The sequence below is a fragment of the Phaenicophaeus curvirostris genome, chromosome 1 (genome assembly GCF_032191515.1).
Source record: "Phaenicophaeus curvirostris isolate KB17595 chromosome 1, BPBGC_Pcur_1.0, whole genome shotgun sequence".
Lineage (NCBI taxonomy): Eukaryota > Metazoa > Chordata > Aves > Cuculiformes > Cuculidae > Phaenicophaeus > Phaenicophaeus curvirostris.
This window is the reverse complement of record NC_091392.1, coordinates 85,392,271-85,413,703: the sequence shown is the minus strand read 5'-3', so window position 1 is coordinate 85,413,703 and position 21,433 is coordinate 85,392,271. Positions and strand designations below refer to the sequence as shown.

General features: G+C 44.0%; 1 protein-coding gene across 1 annotated transcript in view; it reads right to left on the bottom strand.

The window, feature by feature from the left end:
- Nucleotides 1-13,227: 13,227 nt before the first annotated feature.
- The window catches only part of SPICE1 (spindle and centriole associated protein 1), a 31,090-nt gene continuing 22,884 nt past the window's right edge, over nt 13,228-21,433 (bottom strand). The window contains exons 13-17 of the mRNA XM_069866714.1: nt 20,127-20,521; nt 17,429-17,600; nt 15,760-15,862; nt 15,340-15,427; nt 13,228-14,085 (exon numbers count right to left, since the gene is read on the bottom strand). Coding sequence (XP_069722815.1) covers nt 14,032-14,085; nt 15,340-15,427; nt 15,760-15,862; nt 17,429-17,600; nt 20,127-20,521 — 812 coding nt within the window. The 3' untranslated portion in view covers nt 13,228-14,031. The remainder of the gene's footprint in view (nt 14,086-15,339; nt 15,428-15,759; nt 15,863-17,428; nt 17,601-20,126; nt 20,522-21,433) is intronic.

The window sequence follows — 21,433 nt, the reverse complement described above, 5'->3', positions numbered from 1 at the left end:
GTCCAACCATCAGCCCCACACTGTTGTGCCTACAAAACCATGTCCTGGAGTGCCACATCTACATGCTTTCTGAACACCTCCAGGGATAGAGACTTCACCCCTCCACTGGGCAGCCTGTTCCAATGCTTCACCACTCTTTCAGTGAAGAAATGTTTCCTAACATCTAATCTGAGCCTCCTCTGGTGCAACTTGAAGCCATTTCCTCTCATCCTATCACTTATCTCCCTTCACTTCACCTAAGGATGCCTCTGCACACACACAGAGTAAATGTTTCTGGAGGTGGAGAGAGGCAGACCACCGGCAGCTTAACTTCTCTGTTTTCCCTTGGAAGACGTGTCTTCTCCAAGGTGGGACAGGACAACACACAAGGCTCGCATCCCACTGGTGCCCTGCCCACACCCATGCCTGTTCAGAGAACTGTCAGTCTCCTGCTCACTGATGCTAAATTGGGATGCAAACCATCAAGCAGATGCTGCAATGGGCAAGGGGCAGCCTAATTTTGTATTTAGTGCCTTCATCTGACTGATCTACTGCTAGCAGCTTGCTGCCTGAGTACAGAGAATCCCCATGCATGATAAAAGCTTCCTAGAGAGTGAAGAAACTGGAAGATACATGAGTTTCCCACTTTGGCTGGCTCCGCGTGGGTCCCTGCCGGCTGCCCTTACCCGCACCCTTGCTGCCCAAGTACAGAGCATCCCCAGGGAGGATAAAAGCCTCTTTGAGAGTGAACAAACATGAAGAAAAATGGGTTTCCCGCTTTGGCCACCTCTGTGTGAGTCTCCCAAACTTGCTGCCCCCCAGCAGCCAGACTGCCTGGTGCCTGCAGTGCCTGAGTGACCACTGCCTGGCCACTGTGTCCTAGTGACCAGGCAGTGGGTCCCGTCCCTATGTCCTGGTGCCCAGTAGTGGGTCCCAGCCCCATGTCTTGGTGTCCTGGCAACAGGTCCCATCCCCATGTCCTCTTGCCCAGGCCATGGGCCCTGTCCCTGTGTCCCTGTGTCTGGGCAGTGGGTCCCATCCCCTTGTCCTGATGTCCCAGCAACAGGTCCTGCTTCCCCTGTACTGGTGCCCAGGAAATGGGTGCAGTCCCCCACCTCTGGTGTCCCAGCAGTGGGTCCTGTCCCTGTGATCCTGTGTCCTAGCAATGGGTCCCATCCCCATGTCCTGGTGCCCACTGGTCCTGCCCCTGTGTCCCAGTGCCCAGTAATGGGTCCCCGACATAAGAAGGATATGGAACTGTTGGAACAGGTCCAGAGGAGGACTACAAAGGTGATCAGAGGGCTGGAGCACCTCTGCTGTGAGGACAGGCTGAGAGAGTTGGGGTTGTTCAGCCCAGAGGAGGCTCTGGGGACACGTAATAGGCAGCCTTTGAGCACTTAAGGGGGCTAGAGGAAAGGTGGAAAGGGACATTTACAAGGTGTGGAGTGATAGGACAAGGGGAAATGCCTATAGAATGGAAGGGGGAAGATTCAGATTAGACATGAATTCTTCATGATGAAAGTGATGAGGCACTGGAACAGGTTGCCCAGGGAAGTCATGGCTGCCCCATGCCTGAGGGCATTCGGGGACAGAATGGATGGGGCCTTGGGCAGCCTGATCTAGTGGGAGGTGTTCCTGCCCATGGCGGGGGGGGGGTTGGAACTGGGTGAGCTTTAAGGTCTCTTCCAATCCAAACCATTCTATGATTCTCTGAACATTGTTGGAGACGTCTGGTTTTGAGTTCCCTAAGCTGTATTAAACATCAACAAGGATGCAAGATCTGCAGTCAGGGTTTTTTTTATTTTTTTTGATTGCTGAAGGCAAATTACTTAAATCTAGTGATCCGTAAATACATTAATACATGACAGATGTAAAGACGCCTCTGATTCATAGTAGCTTGACAAAGACATTATCTTCTTTGTGAAATAGGCAAACATTTCTGTGTCTTTTATGTTGTAAAATGAGATCAAGGTTTTAGATCACAATCAAGTGTTTACAACCTTTAAGCCAATCAGTGAAGAAAGATGTTCTAGCAGCCTCGTTTGGATTAACTATGAGTGAGTGAAGGGAGCGAGTGAAGTGGTTGCTGCAAAGGTTAGAGATGGTAAAAGCTGCAGTAGTTATGAGACAAGATGATTTGATAACAATATTCAACATTGTGGTAGAGAGGAAAGACTGGTTCTTCTGATCATGCTGGTGGAAGGAATAGCAAATGATACTGTAAGCATGGATGTGGGAAGAAAATAGGAGAAGAATCACAGTGTCTCCCTTGCGCAGAAAAGGCGAGCTACCTAGAGACCAGCGGTGTCTTCTTGCTGCAGATGGATGGTAAAATAAGCCACGGCTGGCAACTGCAGAGAAAATCTGAGGTTCCACCCCAGCTGATTTGATCTGATTGTTTGGTCTGAAGCTGATCAGGTTGGAGCACAGGACAGATCATTGCCAGTAATGTATCCATGAGTCAATCAGCACGCATCAGTGGCAACCTCTGTATGACTAGAGAAAGTCACGGTGAAACAGGCTGGAGAAAATTGTAACAGAGAGCCTTGTGAGACTCAGAGAAAGAAAAGAGGAGCAGAAATGCCAAAAAGAAAAAATGCTTACCCAGTAGCCTGTGGAACAGGTGCTGCATTAGTATGAATTCATGCTTTGGTTTCAATTAATCTCCTCACAATACCACAGTATTGCTTTCCTGGCTATAGCCAGTCAGTGAAGGAAGTCCCCATGCCACCAAGTCCATAATTGTGGAAGGCACGTCAATGGACACGTATGCTAGTGTTCTCTGATTATCTTCAAGAAACGTATTGGGCTGCAAAGCACTGCAAGAATTGGATTGGGAGACCCTCTCCCATCGCGGATTACTCAGAGTTTGCTTTGTAACTGGACAAAATGTAAGGATGGAAAAAAGAACTTGTCAACTGGTGGGTAATAAAGGAGCATAGTTACAAAACAATGAAACAATGAAAATGGGTCATTAAAATTACATTAAACAATAATGTTTTCTTTTGCCACATTTCAAGAGGGTTGATGGATTGCTAGTTATCCTTATTTGACCCAAGATTTACTTGAAATGAGGTTCTCTTCAAACTCATTTTCCTGCTCCTATTGTTAAAAATGTCTATCAGAGCCTCTCAGAATAGTTGCTCTGGGTGACTTGTTCTTTCCCTACTGCACTTTCCCTGCCAGCTTCTTCTTCTCTTTCCTGTTTATTCGCTTCTCATTTCCTATCATTAAGCATGGGATCATCACACAGAGGCATGGATGATTTGATGGTTTCCTTCCCCCTTCCCTTCAAGGGCTCTTGAGTAATATTTCTATTGTATCTGCTTGTTAGCTGGAGAGAGCTTCATACTACATTCCTGTTTATATTTTTCTGAAAAAATCTTTGTAAAACTTTTTATATAATGTCCCAAAAAAAGTCTTTAAAGCTTAATTTCCTTCCTAGACTCTTTGTGAGTAGTGTGGATATAAACCATTCATTACATTTGGAGTGGGATGCCTCATGCTTCCCTGTCTCTACCTGTTAATTTTAGGGAGCTGTTTCTGAAAGAAACAAACTGAAAATGTGGTGAGACCAAAGTCATTAGCAGACAGGATAGCGAGGAGCAGACTAGAAGACTTTTAACCCCTGGACTTGCAGAAATGTTGAAGATGACTGATGATAAAAAAAGAAGATCTGAAAATTGCTCAGAAAAAAATTATTAGAGATTCTGTTGACAGAAAACAGTGAACCTGGCAAAGTGCCATGGCTCAGGTTAACAGCAACCAGAGGAAGGTGGAAAATGGCTTATTTGGGGAGTTTACAATGTAAAGAGAAATAGGACAGACGATTGGTTTCCTATTGACCACCAAGTCCATTTTAGTATGGATTTGGCAGCCCCAGGAGCTACCGTGTTTCAGAGACTTCTCTGACCATGGCAGAGGTGGTCTTCTGGGATTACGTGATGCATCATTACTTGTTTCCATCAAACTGTTTTGTGTTGTCTGTTCCCCAGACACCCAGCTAACAACTCTGCCCATTTATATCAGCCTCATCTGAAAAATCCAACAAAGGATTTACAAACCTCTCCCAGCCTAGGCAGAATCTCTTCCTCATTCAACTAAACAAGTGTTTAAAATTATGTAGCATTTGACTGGCGGGAGGAGCATTTCTGTACTGTTCTTTTGGCTTCAGGTCCAAGGTTGTATTATTATCAATCAGTTTATCAAGGTACAAGGGCTGGTGTCTCCCCAGGCCCTCACTTCCCACATCCAGCCTGATGTTCAAGGAGTCTCCAAGCATAAGCATTTACATTTACCCCACCTGAGGCGAGCCAGAGCGCATGGGCACTTCCCACAAGCCAGGATCCTGGGCTGCCCACGATGCCAGCCCAGAAGGACTCTGTGCCCAGCTCAGCTGCCTTCAGTAGCTGCATGGTATGGTTGCGAGCGTAGGTGGGACTGGAGGGTGGCAGGCTCAGACAGAACAGGCAGTGCATGAAGCTGCCTCTCTCTCCTTGTGCCAGTGGTCATCCAAGCCTGCCCTCAGCGCAAGGTGTGAAGCAAGTTTAGATCAGGTAAGAGGGTCACGGCTGGGTACAAAATATAATGTAGGAGTCATTAATGCGTTCTCTGTGAATGAGACCCTCCCCCGGCTCTACATTTTGTATGTATGGTGTCTCAGACACGGTTTTTGTGTGTGCCTAGTTATAAAGCAAATGGCTTCTGTCGGGTTCAAGTGTCCCTATCTCAGCCCAAATTTTTGGGCTGAGTTTGTATTTCCCTTGGTTCTTGCAGCAGCCGAGCTACGGGCACTGCCCTATAACCTGTGGGACCGCATGACTGTCACTTTTTCTTTTGATAAGTGGCAAATTTTAAGATAGCATGTCTCATAGTGGTATGTGTCTTGAAAAATGTTTTCTTTCCTAAAGGAGGACTGATGAATGGCAAATGTTTGAATTTGTGTCTTGATCTATAACAATTGTCTAAGCTTGTATATCCCATAATGATATGTGTCTGTAGGGATGTTTACCTAAAGGTGGGCCAGCTGCGAAAGGAACAGGCATCCCAGACATCTTGCAAGATAAGATAAGGAAGCCTGAAATCCACGCTACCACACCAGCAGAAAAGGACTGTTTTTCTCAAAATTCAGGCTGCACACCCCTTACTTCTAGTCTTCATCTTCAGACTTCAGGAGGGGACTTCTGCCCCGTGATCTTTCAAACTTTCTACAAGGTATTTCTGGGCGTATGCACTCTTCCAAGAAGCAGCTTCATTACCAAACATTTCCCTTCACATATTCACCTTCTCTCTTTTAAGTTTTCCAGTGGCTTTTTCCCTTCCAGGCTGTTGCTGACTTTAAGGGACTAAACTAAATGGAAACTCCAGAGGCCTCATTTAATGTAAGCCCAAGTCTCTTTAATTTTCGAAGCAGACTCCAAAGTACATTTCTATCACCTGCTGTCACACATCAAACCTACACTCCAGCAGGACTTAAGCCATTGCAGTGTGACCTGGGAGAGATGAAGGCAGAAGGCAGCAAACCAGCACACTTTGGCAGACTAAATCTGTGCTGCTGTGAGAATTAATTGATAAGTTTTGCTGCGGCTGGTTTGTATGTTTAATTATCTTGTCATATAAATCTGTCTTGTATCGAGAGATAATATGCAGAAAATTTCCAGACATGATGTTTAGTTGTCTAGCAAGATGTAGGTGTCTTAGGTCAAATGATAACCTGAAGGGAGTCTCCAGACATGGTTGAATACTCCAAAAATATAATGAGCAATCTTGGAGAGATTGATATGGTTCTTTGACTAAAACTAGTATATACACCCACTACTTTTGTAAGATGGTATGTATGCCTTTTTTAGAAGGACATCTAATTCAGCACTGAACTGTAAATTAAAAATATTATTATTTTTGCTTTGAAGACTTTGTCCTTTGCAATATTTTACCAGTGAATGAGTGTTTCTCACATCACTGAGTAATGGAAGAGGTGCAAACGCCAGACACGGATGCTTGGCTTGACTCTGAAATGGTAAAACTGGAAGCAGATAGAGTACAGGGATCAGGTAAGACACGAAACACAGAAAGAAAGCAGCAAAAGAAATGGGTGGATCTCTCTTGCCCTTCAGATTTGTGACAGCAAACACAGAATTCGAGATGGTCAAACAATATCCCTTTCATTTGGAAGCAGATCTTTGAAGACAAAAGCAGCTGCAGCTTAAACACCCAGCGCTGCAGACCTGTGCAGACTGGCCCTTGCTGCGGCTTGTGACCAGGCATTCTTGCTTTCCCTTCCCCCTGCAGCTTTCCAGCCACCTGCTGCCTCTTTCAGCTTTCTGCTTCTATTTATATTCTTTTTAATCTGTCCTGAATCCTGCTTACATTGTTTGAAGGGAAAATGAAACCGGAATTTTTTCAAGCTAGGTTTCCTAATGAGGCAAGTTCTTTGTGAAGTCAGGCCAATAGCATTTTTTCACCTCTTCTTCAGTCATATTTGAGACAGAGGAAATGATTTGAAAGACTGTTAAGTTTCTACATGCAAAAGAAAATTGATAAATAAGACAATACTCACTGAGAAGACAACGGAGCCAATCTTCTTTCCCTTCACTGCCTCACCATGAGACAGAGGAGGATATTACAATGGGATATTATGTGGGAATGAAGATATTATGGTAGTAGTGGGAGGCAACTAGGAAAAAAGGGCATAAATCCAGAGGAATACTGGCTGAATTAGTTCTGCTGCACACAGAGCAGGTCCAGATCGTACAACTGAGGTGTGTGTTTTGGGAGAACAGATCTTGCAGCAGAGTGTAACATCTGAACGTGCCTTTTGGTGGGATTCCTTTAAGACAGCATCCCAGCACCTGTACAGGGTCCCCACCTGCAGCTGACTGCCCCAGCCTTTCTCCTGCCCCATGGTGCACAGGCTAAGTGCTTCCAAGTGAGCACTGGGATAAGAGTGTCAGAGCAGGACTTTTCCTACAGCACTAGACACAAAAAACCTGGCCTTGCTGCGGGGCAGTGAGAGCGAGGAGCTCATTTAGATGAGGTTTCTGGTCAGTATGATACCTGACAGAGCCATATTTTTATGTATATGTACATGTATGTGTGTGTGTATGTATAAAAACATAAAATCTGACTGCCTGAAGGGAACTGCAACAGGTTTGTGGGAGGACTGGCTCCCTGCACGAGCAGTTGTCAGTCTAGTAAGGGTCAGCATTTTATTTCAGACATGTACAGGCCAGTGCTGTGCACAGCAGGCCAGCCTGCTTGTCATATTTGTTCTCAGGAAGGACACAGGTCTGGTGGGCACATATCTGCATTCAGCATAGCTGTCCTGCTTCCTCCTTTGCTTGACTTGTCCAAGGCTCCTCTTCCCTCATCCACCCAGTGACTTTCATTTGCCTAGCGCACTGCACCCTCTCCTCTTTATTTTGGTGGCCAGAAAGCAGACCTGCAAGAGCAGGGACAAACCAAACTCTGGTTTCCTTGCCATTGAGACCTTCTGCTGAACTGAAAAACACCCAAAAAAGATTGGAAGGAAGACAAATACTGAGCTTTTTACTCAGATGTCCCAGCAAGAATGTAGATTTCCTTGGATATCCTTTCTACTCCATGATGGCTCTTCCCAAGCATCTCACTCCTTATTCCTCCCTCAGAAACTCACCCAGCTGCTGTGTGGAGGAGCACACAGGAGGCACAGATGGGCACCGCAGAGACAAGGCTCTTTTTGCTTTTTTTAAGCTTCTGCTGAAGCTTGCCCTGCTGAAAAACAGGCACTTGCCCTTTCCTCTTCGGTGCTTAGTTGCACACGGCAGTTCTTGAGAAGATGAGGCTAGAGTGGAGATTGTGACTAATTGTTATTAATGGTGGATTGACTGTACTCTGTGCCCTAAGGCAGGGGAGCAAATCCTGGCCCTGGCAGCTTTTCAGTTCAGCTCTACCCCACTCAGAGCTGGAGATCCACTTCTGTGCCATGAATGGAGGGTATTGCGAGTTAAAAGCACCTTGACTGTCACCTGGAGTCACGCACTACTTCTGTGCACTGCCTTTTACTGCTTGCTCCAAGTTTTCTTTCTGTTCACCTGTAGAACTGGTGCATTTGAAGTGAAGGGTGAGAATCACCTGTGTTTTCTGTGCTCAGAAGAAACACTCCTGCACTTACTGAGATGTCTAAGAACTGAAACACAAGGAATATATAGTAATACTTCTATCCGCCTGCTATTAGCACAGGAAAAAAGATTCTCTTCAGAGATTTCTGGGCTCCCCTGCTGCGTTATGCAAAGACCCTCTCTCATTAGTACCCCTGTGTTCAAGGGCCACTGAAGGGAAGACAAAAACCAGGAGGCTTGCGAATCCTGCCACAGGACAAGACCGTGTACAAGACAGCTCTCAGGACAAGGTGTGTAAAGAGCAGAAACATACATACCATGAGGAATTTCTTGGTCAAAATTTGTGCTTCTAAAGAGCAGACATGACCCTTCACCTTTCATCCGTTCAGATGTCAATCTTTCACAGTACCAGGGCACCGTATCTCTGACACCAGCCGGAAGGTGAGGCAGGGTTGTGCTGGGACTAGGAAATGTGGCATTTTCCACAGTTTGCTCTGTGCCTCAGCTTCCCCAGCTAGAAAAACTGGAAAACTTTTGTGGAGAGCTCAGTTTTTTTAGATAACAGATACTATGAAAAATGTTAAGTGTGCATCACACAAAGGGACATCTTTAGTATGTGAAAAATTATTCCTGTGCCTCTTCTGCTCTGGTGCAGAACTGTAATTCCAAACCAGCAAAGAAGGGATTGCAGTAGATGCACACCCAGCCAACCTGGGCATCTTTGTTTTCTATAAGGTACTCTTTGGGGGGTTGTTTGCTTTTCTTCTCCATATCCAGATTTGTTCTGTTTATCTTATTCCACATACAAGGCACTTGTGCTTGCACATTCATCTTGCCTAAAGAGAAGAGGCACTCATAGAGCTGTACATGCTGCCCCAGACAGACACCCGTCGCTCTACCCAAAGGATTAGACCAGTAAAATCTCACAGCAAAATGCAGTGCCCGTGTTATGCAATACAACACCTTTGGGAGGCGAGCCAGGCAACATGCTTAGAACAGCTGAGATTTTCCAGCTTTGAAGCACTTCCCTGACCTCTGCTCAGAAGAAGCAATGTTGCTGGTTGTGGTGGAAGCAGAGCACAGTCCCAGTGGATAAAAGAGGTAGGAGAAAAGCGTGTGTATGGTGAGAGATGGTGTAGGGTTGTTTCTGGATCTTAGCAAGGTTTGACAACAAGTGGCTTAATAAAGTAACTTTTAATAAGAAAGAATAATCTTATCTTAACATTCCCAGATGCTGGAAACCCTTCATTTATGTGGCATCAGATGGACCCTGCATGGATTTCTCCCATGGCTGGCTGCACAGGTCGCATCCATGCAGAGAAGCTCCTTTTCGGTCATTGAAGCTACTATATGGCTTACTTAGAAGAAAAAAATTCTATTACTCATTTCAGCAGAAGGAAGAAGTTTGTGTAGGAACTTTTTGCTGCCCTCTTAGATAATAAGACAAGGCCACGCAGATGGTGCAATCACCAGTACTGAGTGGGAGCTGCCTGCAGGCTCACTCATTACAATAAGCTGGCTGCACTTATCCTGCTGCCAAATGGGATGTGCAGCACCAGGCAGGCTGAATGCCACAGTGCATGTGCAGAGCAGCTCAGTGCAGGCTTGTCCCTGCTCAGGTTAACTGTTACATAAATACATTAGGACATATATTTTTCCATCCAGCAGATCAATTTTTAAACTTCACCTATCTGTGTCCCTGGAGGCACAGCTTTATCACTGTGGCAGGCTAAAAGCGTAAGGCTCAATGCTTGAACAGAAAGTCTTGTTCTTAGAACACTGAGTCCAATAAGGGTTGTGCAGGGTCTAGATTTAGAGAGACATGCGAGATGTGCTGCTGCATGGAAATCCTCATTGAGTCTTAAAAGTTCACGGTATTTCCATTCAAAGGCACAAAGCAAGTTGTCTCTTTGGAAATGCGCAGGTGACCCTGTGAAAAAGCAGCTTGTTGGTCCTCAGGAGGATCGCATGCGGGTATCACAATGGTGTAATTGTACCTTACACTACAGACATTGCGAAGCAATATAAGCGTGTCACAGCCAATCTGAATATCCAGACCGTGTTTCAACTCTCAGGAAAACCATCTCTCTAATCCTGTGCGCCTGAAGTTTCCCTTCTTACACAAAACTCCTTATATCTCAGATTCTTAAAGAAACAAATTGCAGATATAAACATCCCAAACTTTGGCAAAAGCAAAAGGCACTCGGATACCGTGAGGTTCACTTAGCCTGAGGCATTTAAATCCATTGCACTACACAAAGATTTCAGCCTCAGAAAAAGTCCTGAAAAAACGTTAAGATAAATAAAGCGGCAAACTTCTATTAACACATTAAGCCGATAGAGCATCCCTCAGTAGTAAAATATTCCAATATTTTTGACCCATAGAGCTCTGCTCCTTCCTCTCCGAGGGCCACGATGATGATCGAGGCGCTGGAGCACCTCTGCTATGAGGACAGGCTGAGAGAGTTGGGGTTGTTCAGCCTGGAGAAGGCTCCAGGGAGACCTTACAGCAGCCTCCAGTACTGAAAGGGGCTACGAGAAAGCTGGGGAGGGACTTTTTAGGAGCGTGTGGAGTGATAGGATGAGGAAGAAGGGCTTCAAAGTGGAAGAGGAAGATTTAGATTCAACATTAGGAGGACATTCTTCACAATGACAGTGGTGAGGCAGTAGAACAGGTTGCCCAGGGAAGTTGTGGATGTCTCATCCCTGGAAGTGTTCAAGGCCGGGCTGGATGGGGACTCGAGCAGCCTGGTCCAGTGGGAGGTGTCCCTGCCCATGGCAGGGGGGTTGGAAATGGATGGGCTTTAAGGTTCCTTCCAACCCAGGCCATTCTAGGATTCTATGATCCTTAAATTAGAGTTTATTTTGTCATAGTAGCCTTCTCTCTGTGCTGTGATCACAAAGGTTCTTCAGGCTGTAAGCGAGACCTCCTTTCCATGGTTAAAAAGGCTAAGGCACATCAGCAACAGTGCCCAGTGCCTCGGAACTGTAAGCATCATGATTAGGGGTGGCCAACCAAACACTCACCTGGACAACACGAATCAACAGTGTCAGATTGCCTTCTGAAGAGAATTGGTAATTCTGAATAGCTAAAGATTTCAGAGGAAACACTCCCATTTGGACCCTTCTGTTCCAAAAAGTGCTCACGGACTTCGCATGTCCTCCTAAACCTTCATGTGAAACAATAATATCAGACCTACAGAATTTTCAGATTATTTAATATTTCAAAACCAAAATAAAACCCAAACGAGGCACCACACTGTACAGATTACTATGAAAGAGGAAACAATCATAAACCCAAGAAAACAACCTAGAGATTTCCCATTTCCAACACTAAAATGAAACTGCTATTTGCAATGAGGTTTTTAGTTTAGAATTTTGTAATCAAAATATGTACAGGAAACTTTGCCTTGTGCCCAAGAGAAACATTTTCAAATAAATTCCTACATGGTACACCTGATAAAAGAGGAGGATGAGAGAAAAAAAAGGCTGCAGTTCTTCTTTGTACCTGCTCTTTGATACTGTGCTTACCAAATGTCCTTCTGCTGACATTTAAGACACGAAGGAAGACCATGAAAGGCCTGGAAAACAAGGAAGCAAAGCAGTAAATTGTTCATTATGCACAATCAGAAAACCTTTGGCAACAGAACATACTGCACTGAGAGCACTGGGACTAGGTAATACCGGCCTTTCTGTGATTTAACACAACAGAAAAAACAAAGATCAAATGATGTCCTAAAACTTTCTCCTTCATCTGATATGAAAAATTGGATGTGCTACTGCTGGTGACAGCTGCAGTTTGTTGCTTGGTCTAGAACAGGCAAAAAAACCGACCCAAGCAGTAACACAGTGTCCCAGCAACTGCTTTCAGCTTTATACTTGCCTATGGAGTTCAGGCAAACACACTCCCACTGCATCCCAGCTGCAGCTCTTTTTAGCCATGAAATCCACGTGATCCCAGCCTGTCCCCTAGAAGGCTGCCTACTCCCAGTCTCAGGATGTGGAGGAATGGGTGGGAGGGTGACCAGAGACACCCATGAACACGTCCCTGCCTTCCAAGATGAGCACAGAGCACTAAGCCCGTGTTGAAAGAGAGCTCTGGCACCAGACTGGCCACATCAGTGCAAGGTGGCGCCTGGGCTGGTCAGCCGTGCTGAGAGAGAAGAGTCACTAGTTTGAACACGCTGTTTTGTGGCTTTTGGAAGCCAGGCTGGAGCTCTGCATAGTCCCACTGCTTCAGATGGCCACCAGCTGGGTGCTCTGCACCACAGACACTGTTTCACAGGTCAACTGGTCCCTCACTAGACCCGACTCCGAGGCAGGACCTGCAGTCTCCCTAAACCTGAGTCCTCGTGATCTCAAAAAGACTCAGCTCTAACAATGCGAAGGAAAACCAGCAGCATTTCTCATCTCACTCAGTGTTTTTAAGACTAGAACACAGCTAGATGGTTTAACTTATAAACAAGTAGTTACTTGATAGAGAAGCTTCCTTGTTAAGGAAACCAGATGATGACTCAAAAGATTAATTCCAATCCTGTATTCCTAAGGAAGTCTCATATATTACAAAGCATTTATAACAACTAGCTCAGAGGAAGTCAGAAGCACAGCGTGGGCACTACAGTTACGTTGATCATCCCAGCTTTGGCATTCCTACCTCTGCCTCAGTTGGGGTGCTCTTCCAAGCAATTTTAACTATGACTTCACAAAACTCAGGACTACAGCCTTCTTCACTTCCCAAAGTTAACATGGGGAAAATAAAATTGCAGAAATGTTGATGAATATTTGACAGGTCCTCTTCTGGATCCCTTTTTTTTTCATTTTCTAAATCTGCTTAAAAGAAATGCCTTCTCTTAAAAAAAAAAGGGAGGGGGGAAGAAAGGAAAAGAAGCATGTTTTCTTCATTCTCCTAAAACTGAAATGATTGCAAGGATATTGGCTGGCCTCTTTTAATGACCCACCCCATCAATATCTTTAGGGGCAAACTTAACAGTTAAGAAAGGAAAAATATTAAAAACAACTTTACTCAAAATCTGGTTTTGACACTTGCAGATATTTTCTTCCTCAGACTTGCAGATTTTTTTCATTTTTCATGCTTCCATTATAAAGATTTTTGTCCAGATTACCTACATTGTAAGGAACAGACATATAAGCATTTCCTCACAGTCCTGGATTTTATTGTTAATAATAAAACAATGGCTACTTAGAAAAGTTAAATAAAAACTATATAAAAGCATGGCCATTAGAGTATTATATAGACACATAACAAAGCAGTTTAATACAATTGTACAGTTTCCTATTGTAACAAAGAGAGCATTCTTTAGTATATAGCAAATATAGATTTTGATTTCAACTTTAAGTAGTCATTTTATATTTACTAATAAAATATTAAATGAAATCAATCCTCAAGTCCAGATGCAATCCCCGATGTGTTAACTGCACAGAAAACACAACTTTTGGGAGCAATGGTAAACCACAGAAGGAACAAATTATTTCTGATGCAAATTCTTACCCATCAGGAACAGACTAGCTCCCTAATCTCTAGACTGCTTTTGACCATAAGAACTATGCCTCATGTCAGCTTTTCTTGATTTTTCCATATCTTGTGCAAATATGTTCTCAAGAAGGTTTCAGGTGCATTTGCTACAACCTCCAGTCTTCAGCATATCCAACACAGATACCGAATGCTCGTTTGTATTGCTGCAGCAGCCTTGGTGCACCATCGTGCAAAAGATGCATTCAGTGAAGCCAGGCAACATCACAGCAGCGTAGCCAGTTTAGAAATTCATTCTTGGAGTGTTCTGTATGGCACAAATACAATAAGCATATGGATCTTTTCTACATTAATGACACTGACATGAAAGCACTTTAGAGTCAAACTGTACCATGGAGAACAAGGCCATTGTGATCTGTGATTCATAAAAAAGATTTAATAAAATACATTTCAGCACAGCTTCCTTTATGTAATGTGCGTTGACAATGCAAACCAGCCACCTTCTTTTTGCTTTTCCACCTGCAAACGAAGAAACCAATTGAAAATCATACATCATATATTTCCCACAGATTCACTAGTTAGTGCTGGCTTGTGTAGGGCTGCTATCTTGCAGTTCACCAATACATAGCGATTGTCTGCCATCAGCACCATGGAGGCTATCACACTACCTACTTTAGACATCCAGTTTAAGCCACATCTTCCTTAAGTATTCCAAATTTCCCTTCTGGCGATAAAAACCGCTGCCAGGATAGGAAGTCTTGGACTCTGACTTTGTTTCTCTTTATCACTTCTAACATAGGTTATTTTGGACATTAGAAAGATGGTATCGATACCTTGATCACGGCTGCTTTCAAGCATACAAACAGATCTACGACTGGTTTACCAGACTGTACTACTGCTTGGAATTTCTCAAGAAAGCATCTCACTGTAGTCTCGCTGCACATAAGGAATCAGAAATCTAGACTGGTGATTTTTCTTTGCATTTGAATTTACTCATCCTTCAGCAACTGACTTCTGCAACAGCTAGGTGAGAGCTCGCTCGCCTCTTATGTGTGGCTCCATCAGTACATCATAATAGTTACCTGAAAGTCTCTGGAGCCATCAGTGAAACACTGCTACAGGTACCCAGCTCCAGCACATGAAGAGGCCACAGCAGAAAATGTAGTTACAGGATTATTCACTTGTAAATACCAGCTCTGTCGCTACCACTCAGGCCTTCCCTTACCGGCTATCCAGAATCCGCTACTAATCCCCAAGCATCTCATCTACCCTCCTTTTAAACACCTCCAGGGACAGTAACTCAACCACCTCCCTGGACAGCTTCTGCTAGTGCCTGATAACCCTTTCTGTGAAGAAATTTTTCCTAACGTCCAATCTCAACTTCCCCTGAAGCAACTTAAGGCCATTCCCTCTTGTCCTATCACCTGTCATTTAGGAGAAGAGGCCGACACCCACCTCTTTACAACTAACCTCCTTTTAGGTAGTTGTAGACAGCAATAATGGCTCCCCTTAGCCTCCTCCAGGCTAAACAATCCCAGTTCCCTTAGCCGCTCTTCATAGGACTTTTCTCCATCCCCTTCACCAGCCTCGTTGCTCTTCTCTGGACATGTGCCAGGACCTTTCTTATAGCGAGGGGCCCAAAACTGAACACAGTATTCAAGGTGCAGCCTCTAGCTTCAGTAGATTTAAAGTATGACTAAGTTTTATTTCCCTTCTTTAAATGTCTTGATTTTTGCTTATACGACACAGCTGGCTGAAGATTTTCAGTCTTACCTTTGACCTTTGGCAGACAGGAACTAATTTCACACTTTCTGATGTGTCACTTGGGGGTGAAGAAGATTTACTAGAGTCACCTACAGACCTATAGACATTCAAAATGAGATTGACAAAGTGAAAAATGGAAATGACTCCTAGAATCATGTCTTGGATCCCGAGTTAGGACCCATCATCAATAGTCTTCAGCAACCCACATGATCTGTCTTACATCACATTGCAGGTATTTTAAGTAAAAAGCATAGAATCTGTGAAAAAGCTATTCAACCTTTGTCCCAGTTCCAGACAGTTGTGTGATGAAGTCAGGAAGAGTCCACAAGGCCAAAGAAAAACATGGCAATTTTTCCTTTGTGTTCAAATTCTGCTGCACGGGCAATCAAGACACTACAAAAAATGAAATAGTAAAGAGTTAACTTTTACCTTCTTATACTGGTCACACTGCTAGGGGAAACACTGTCTTCTTTGGAGCTGTCTGTAGCAACTGCCATGGGAATTGACACTTCAATTGTCCTTCTTGCATTTTCTAGGCAATAAACAACAGATTCTGATGAGAACACAGCAAAATTGCGCAACATTAATTTCGTTTTCTCATTTTTAGAGGAGCATCACATAACTCTTCACAACTGCATAGAATATACAGACCAGTTGGAAAACATCAGGCTAAACCTCAACTCCTTCAACACTCTCTGAAAATGACAGATACCGAAAGCAGACACTCAAAGCAACTACGGACAACGGGCACAGATATAGAATGATATTTCCACAGACAAACCTGGGTTTTGACAATCAGACGCTTAGAGACTTCTTATTTCTCTACTTTGTTCCTCTAAGATTTCATTTTGGTTGCTGCATTTATGTTACAACAGCCATAGAAGTCTTAAAAGCGTTACGATCCCACTGCATGAGTCACTGCATATGCACCTGCATGCATATGCACGCACACGTGGTCTCTCCTCCCCCTCCTTCCTCTCTCCCTCAAGTCCTTCCCTTTATACATCCTCTGTGGTTTAGGAAGGGGGAAAGGGCAGATGCTTTTGATAAAGCAAATGTGTATGCTTATGTGCAGTTCTGCCAGTAAATGCAATGACTCCATGTAAAGACAAAGCTGCCCTCACCCACTGCAGAGTATTTTGTTCATAATTACACACAGCAGCTAGTGTATGGACTTTGAATCAGCAAGAATAAAGAATTAGAAGGTGGCTCTGGGGAGACCTTATAGCAGCCTCCAGTATCTGAAGGGGCTACAGGAAAGCTGGGAGGGACTTTTTACAAGGGCATGGAGTGACAGGACAAGGAGGAATGGCTTTACATTGGAAGGGGGAGATTTATATTAGACATTAGGAAGAAATTCTTCATGATGAGGGTGGTGAGGCACTGGTACAGGTTTCCCAGGGAAGCTGTGGCTGCCCCATCCCTGGAGGTGTTTGTTCAAGGCCAGGTTGGATGGGGCCTTTAGCAGCCTGGTCTGCAGGGAGGTGTCCCTGCCCATGGCAGGGGGGTTGGAACTGGATGACCTTTAAGGCCCCTTCCAACCCAAGCCATTCTATAATTTTATAAGAATATCCCCTTCACTTCTTTATCTCTTCAGGTGGCTGGAAGATTCAGTTACTTCTTTGTATTATCACTGACAGTAACTCAGCAAGGCAGGCTGATAGAAAAAGCAACCAAAGGACAAAAGGTGGTTTAGAATTGGTTAACCATTCTGCTGTGATTTCTAGAAGCCTAATGTAAGAGCTTAGTCTTTTTATACAAGATTCTCCAGCAGAGAGGACGAATTAAAAAGCCCAGTTCTGCTTATCAGTGATTATGTAGCAGAACGGTTCTGCAGACAAGGACATAACAAAGAAAAGATTTATCACGACACATGATAGTTGCAGCAGATTAATTACTAGGAACCTAACTGTAGGAGAATTTTAGTTGATATATTTTCAGCTGTCTGAAGTAAGGAGTACTTGTAGGTCGCAGTCATTTACATCAAGCGTACTGCTGACCACAACTGCTAATTCAATCACATAAAAGACAGAGAAGTCCCAAAAGAGGAAAAACATTGTCTTGCTACTTTCTGTTTCTCCAGCAGTTAGATACTTACCACTATAATTTAGGGATGGGGGCACAACAGGAGATGTCCTTGGAGCGACTGTATCAGCAGCAGCCAATTTCTGCTGGTCTATCAGCTGCAACAGTTTATCACGCGCTTCTGTACTCTGACGATTCAGCTCTGCTATTCTTTCCTCCAAGCTCTTTGATACCTCCAGATGAGTCTGCTTGGATAATTGGATAATTACTTGCAATTAAAAACTTATCATTTGCACTTTCAAGTAGCACATGTAATAGATTTCCAGTACTTTTATGCATTTAATTTCCAAACTGAAGGTAAACACAATTACATAGCACCTCCTGTGAAAAATGTGATTTTGTCCCTTTCACTGTCCCATATTTAGATTCTTAACTGACAAAACACAACAACTTTTTAAACAAATAGGATAAACACGGCCATTGTCTGCATTATTAAAAAAAAAGAAAAGAAACCTCTGAAGCATCCAGCAGTTAACCATAATTAGGAAAATATTTTATCAGAGAGACATACATTCACGATGGTGTGGGGAACCAAAAGCATATTTCTAGCAGAAGTATCCTGGAATTCATATTTAAAGCAGGTTTTCATCCACTTTGACCTCTTCCCCTCCCCCTCTAGTAACTGCTTCCACAGAAACATTTAGAAAAGTTTGCACCATCTTTTAAAACTTAACGACTGAACACTACACAACACAATATAATGTGGAAAGTGACAACACTCAGCCTACATTTACATGAGAAAATTTAAAATCTTTATGATGTTTAACTGAAAAGTAATTCAGCTGCTGTGATGGAACAAAAGTGATGCAAGAGAACCGGGTGATCAGGCCCAGTCAACATGGGTTCACAAAAGGCAGGTCTTGCCAGACTAACCTGATCGCCTTCTATGACAAAGTGACCCGGCTACTGGATGAGGGAAAGGCTGTGGATGTGGTCTTCCTGGACTTCAGCAAAGCATTTGACACAGTTTCTCACAGCGTTCTGCTTCAGAAACTGTCAGCCTCTGGGCTGGACAGGCGCACACTCTCCTGGGTGGAAAACTGGCCGGCTGGAGGCCAGTGACAAGTGGGGTTCCCCAGGGCTCAGTGCTGGGTCCAGCCCTGTTCAATGTCTTTATCAATGACCTGGATGAAGGCATCGAGTGCACCCTTAGCAAGTTTGCGGACGACACTAAGCTGGGTGGAAGTGTCGATCTGCTGGAGGGTCAGGAGGCTCTGCAAAGGGATCTGAACAGGCTGGACCGCTGGGCTGAGTCCAATGGCATGAGGTTTAACAAGGCCAAAGGCCGGGTCCTGCACTTGGGGCACAACAACCCTGTGCAGTGCTACAGACTGGGAGAAGTCTGTCTAGAAAGCTGCCTGGAGGAGAGGGACCTGGGGGTGTTGGTTGACAGCGACTGAATAGGAGCCAGCAGTGTGCCCAGGTGGCCAAGAAGGCCAATGGCATCTTGGCTTGTATCAGAAACGGCGTGACCAGCAGGTCCAGGGAGGTTATCCTCCCTCTGTACTCGGCACTGGTGAGACCGCTCCTCGAATACTGTGTTTAGTTCTGGGCCCCTCACCACAAGAAGGATGTTGAGGCTCTGGAGCGAATCCAGGGAAGAGCAACAAAGCTGGTGAAAGGGCTGGAGAACAGGCCTTATGAGGAGCGGCTGAGAGAGCTGGGGTTGTTTAGCCTGGAGAAGAGGAGGCTGAGGGGTGACCTCATTGCTCTCTACAACTACCTGAAAGGAGGTTGTAGAGAGGAGGGTGCTGGCCTCTTCTCCCAAGTGACAGGGGACAGGACAAGAGGGAATGGCCTCAAGCTCCGCCAGGGGAGGTTTAGGCTAGACGTTAGGAAAAAATTCTTTACAGAAAGAGTCATTGGGCACTGGCAGAGGCTGCCCAGGGAAGTGGTTGAGTCACCTTCCCTGGAGGTGTTTAAGGCACGGGTGGACGAGGTGCTGAGGGATATGGTTTAGTGTTTGGTAGGAACGGTTGGACTCGGTGATCCGGTGGGTCTCTTCCAACCTGGTTATTCTGTGATTCTGTGATTCTGTGATAGCAGCAAGGGCGGAGATGAGGCATTTCTGTGATGTTAACTCTACTCACTGGGGCATCACTGAACAGCTGCTTAGTTGCAGATGAAAGATTTTCTATGTGAACTGAAGCCTTCAATTTCTCTCTTTCCCAAAAATGTTGGGATTTTCACCACATAACAGACTGACAAGGAATACCCAGCTACACTATAATCAAGAATTTGAAAGGGATGTTCTTGCACCCACTTTAACCTAACGGCTTTTGGGTCATAGTAGCAGAAGAGAATGTATGGCATGGATTTAAATAAGTATTTTACAGAGCTTGGTAAGAACCTATCAGTTGGTGCAGATCTTTCACTGTTAATTTTATCCAAGCTACAAGAGGTACACCTGATCAGGTTGCAATCATACCTCTCTCTTTGCAGCATAGCCTTAGCCTAAGCTGATAAATGTGCTGCGCACTTTTCAGCACTCATATACAACATATCCCCAAAATGAGAATCTATTGTTGAGCTCCTTAGGGAGCAATAAAATCAAAGTCTCCAAGAAAATTAATGAAAAGAATATTGTTTTGCTACTCTTTTCCTTAAAACAACTGACATCAGGAAGGAAACAGCCCGAAAGGATCAGTAAGCTATGGGAAAGCAGATCAGCAGAAAGGGAACCCAGCCTTCCTTTTCTGTTAAAGTTTTACCTGTCCTTGTGAAGAGTCTGGAGTAGGACTGGCATTTTGTATTGAGCTTGGCTGATGTAGGCAGTCACTTGTGCCTTCAGAAAAGTCTCTGAATTTGCTCAGTTGAGCTTTAATTAGAGCATTCTGCCGTGTGAGCTCAGCTATCTGTCCCAGCAGATCACCACTTTGAAATAACTCTTCAGTTCTGCTGTTTTTTCCGGTATCACCTGGGCAGGACAGACTGATTTTCATGTGGGAACTCTCCAGGTCTTTGTCTGTGGCAGAAATTGGTTGCCTTTGAGAGATGAGACAGTTTTCCTCAGCTGTGCTCTGTGTTCTCAGGGAGGAAGGTGAGCTCCTTTCCTTGCAGGGTTCTCTTTCGATGTTTTCAGGAGAGTGAGAAATGGCTGTAAACACTACAAACAAGAAATAAAGGAACAGTAAGGAAAGAGATGTGATCTTTATCAGCAAAACTAACAGTGACTTTATTGCATCAGGGTAGTAATAATCAAACAGGAACTTGAATTGTAACATGTAGCCTGAATGGTTTTATGTCACTCATCAAGATCACTGTATGCAAGAACCTGCTGCAAGAACTCACAAGGTTTAATATTTTCTATTGCAAATAGTCTTAAATTTACATGATTTAATTAGAGATTAAGGTAGAAGCCAGAGGGAAGAAAAATTATTTTGAATTTCTTAGCTGATACATCAAAAGTAACTTCTGAGATAGTCCCCCGTTTTCCAATACACTACAAGTTCGTGTTTTAGTTCTGATATTTATATTGGGTTGGTAACAAAACTTTTAGGATAACAAAACAAAACAATACAAGACTTTTGGCATAATAATAAATTAGGTACTCGGTCCCCCCAGAAAGGAAGCACTCTAGCCAGCAGTAGTAGTGAGGTGTTTTCTGTGGCCAGAAATTAGCAAACCAATAACACACCAAACTCATCACCAAAAAATATGTTACTGCACTGTGAGCTCCTACATGTTAAGTCCAAGTTGAATTTTGTTCTCAAAATCAGATTTTCCGTGCTTTGTACAGTAAGGAGCCCATTCCTTCCCAAACTTTAAGCTTTTGCCTCTAACATAGCATGACATTTACAAATTTACACGTAAATCTGGCTTATGAATATTTTTTTCAGGAAGAAACATTCTAGAAATTTAACGTTTGGTGAACAATTTAGCACGCTTACTGGTTTTAAAAGAGTAACAATACATTTCTCACATAGCTGAATTATAGTGAAGTCTAGGAACACAGTTTTACATTTTTATTTCAAATGACAGACAACATCTGACAGTTCTCAAGGGGACTGAAGCCAGA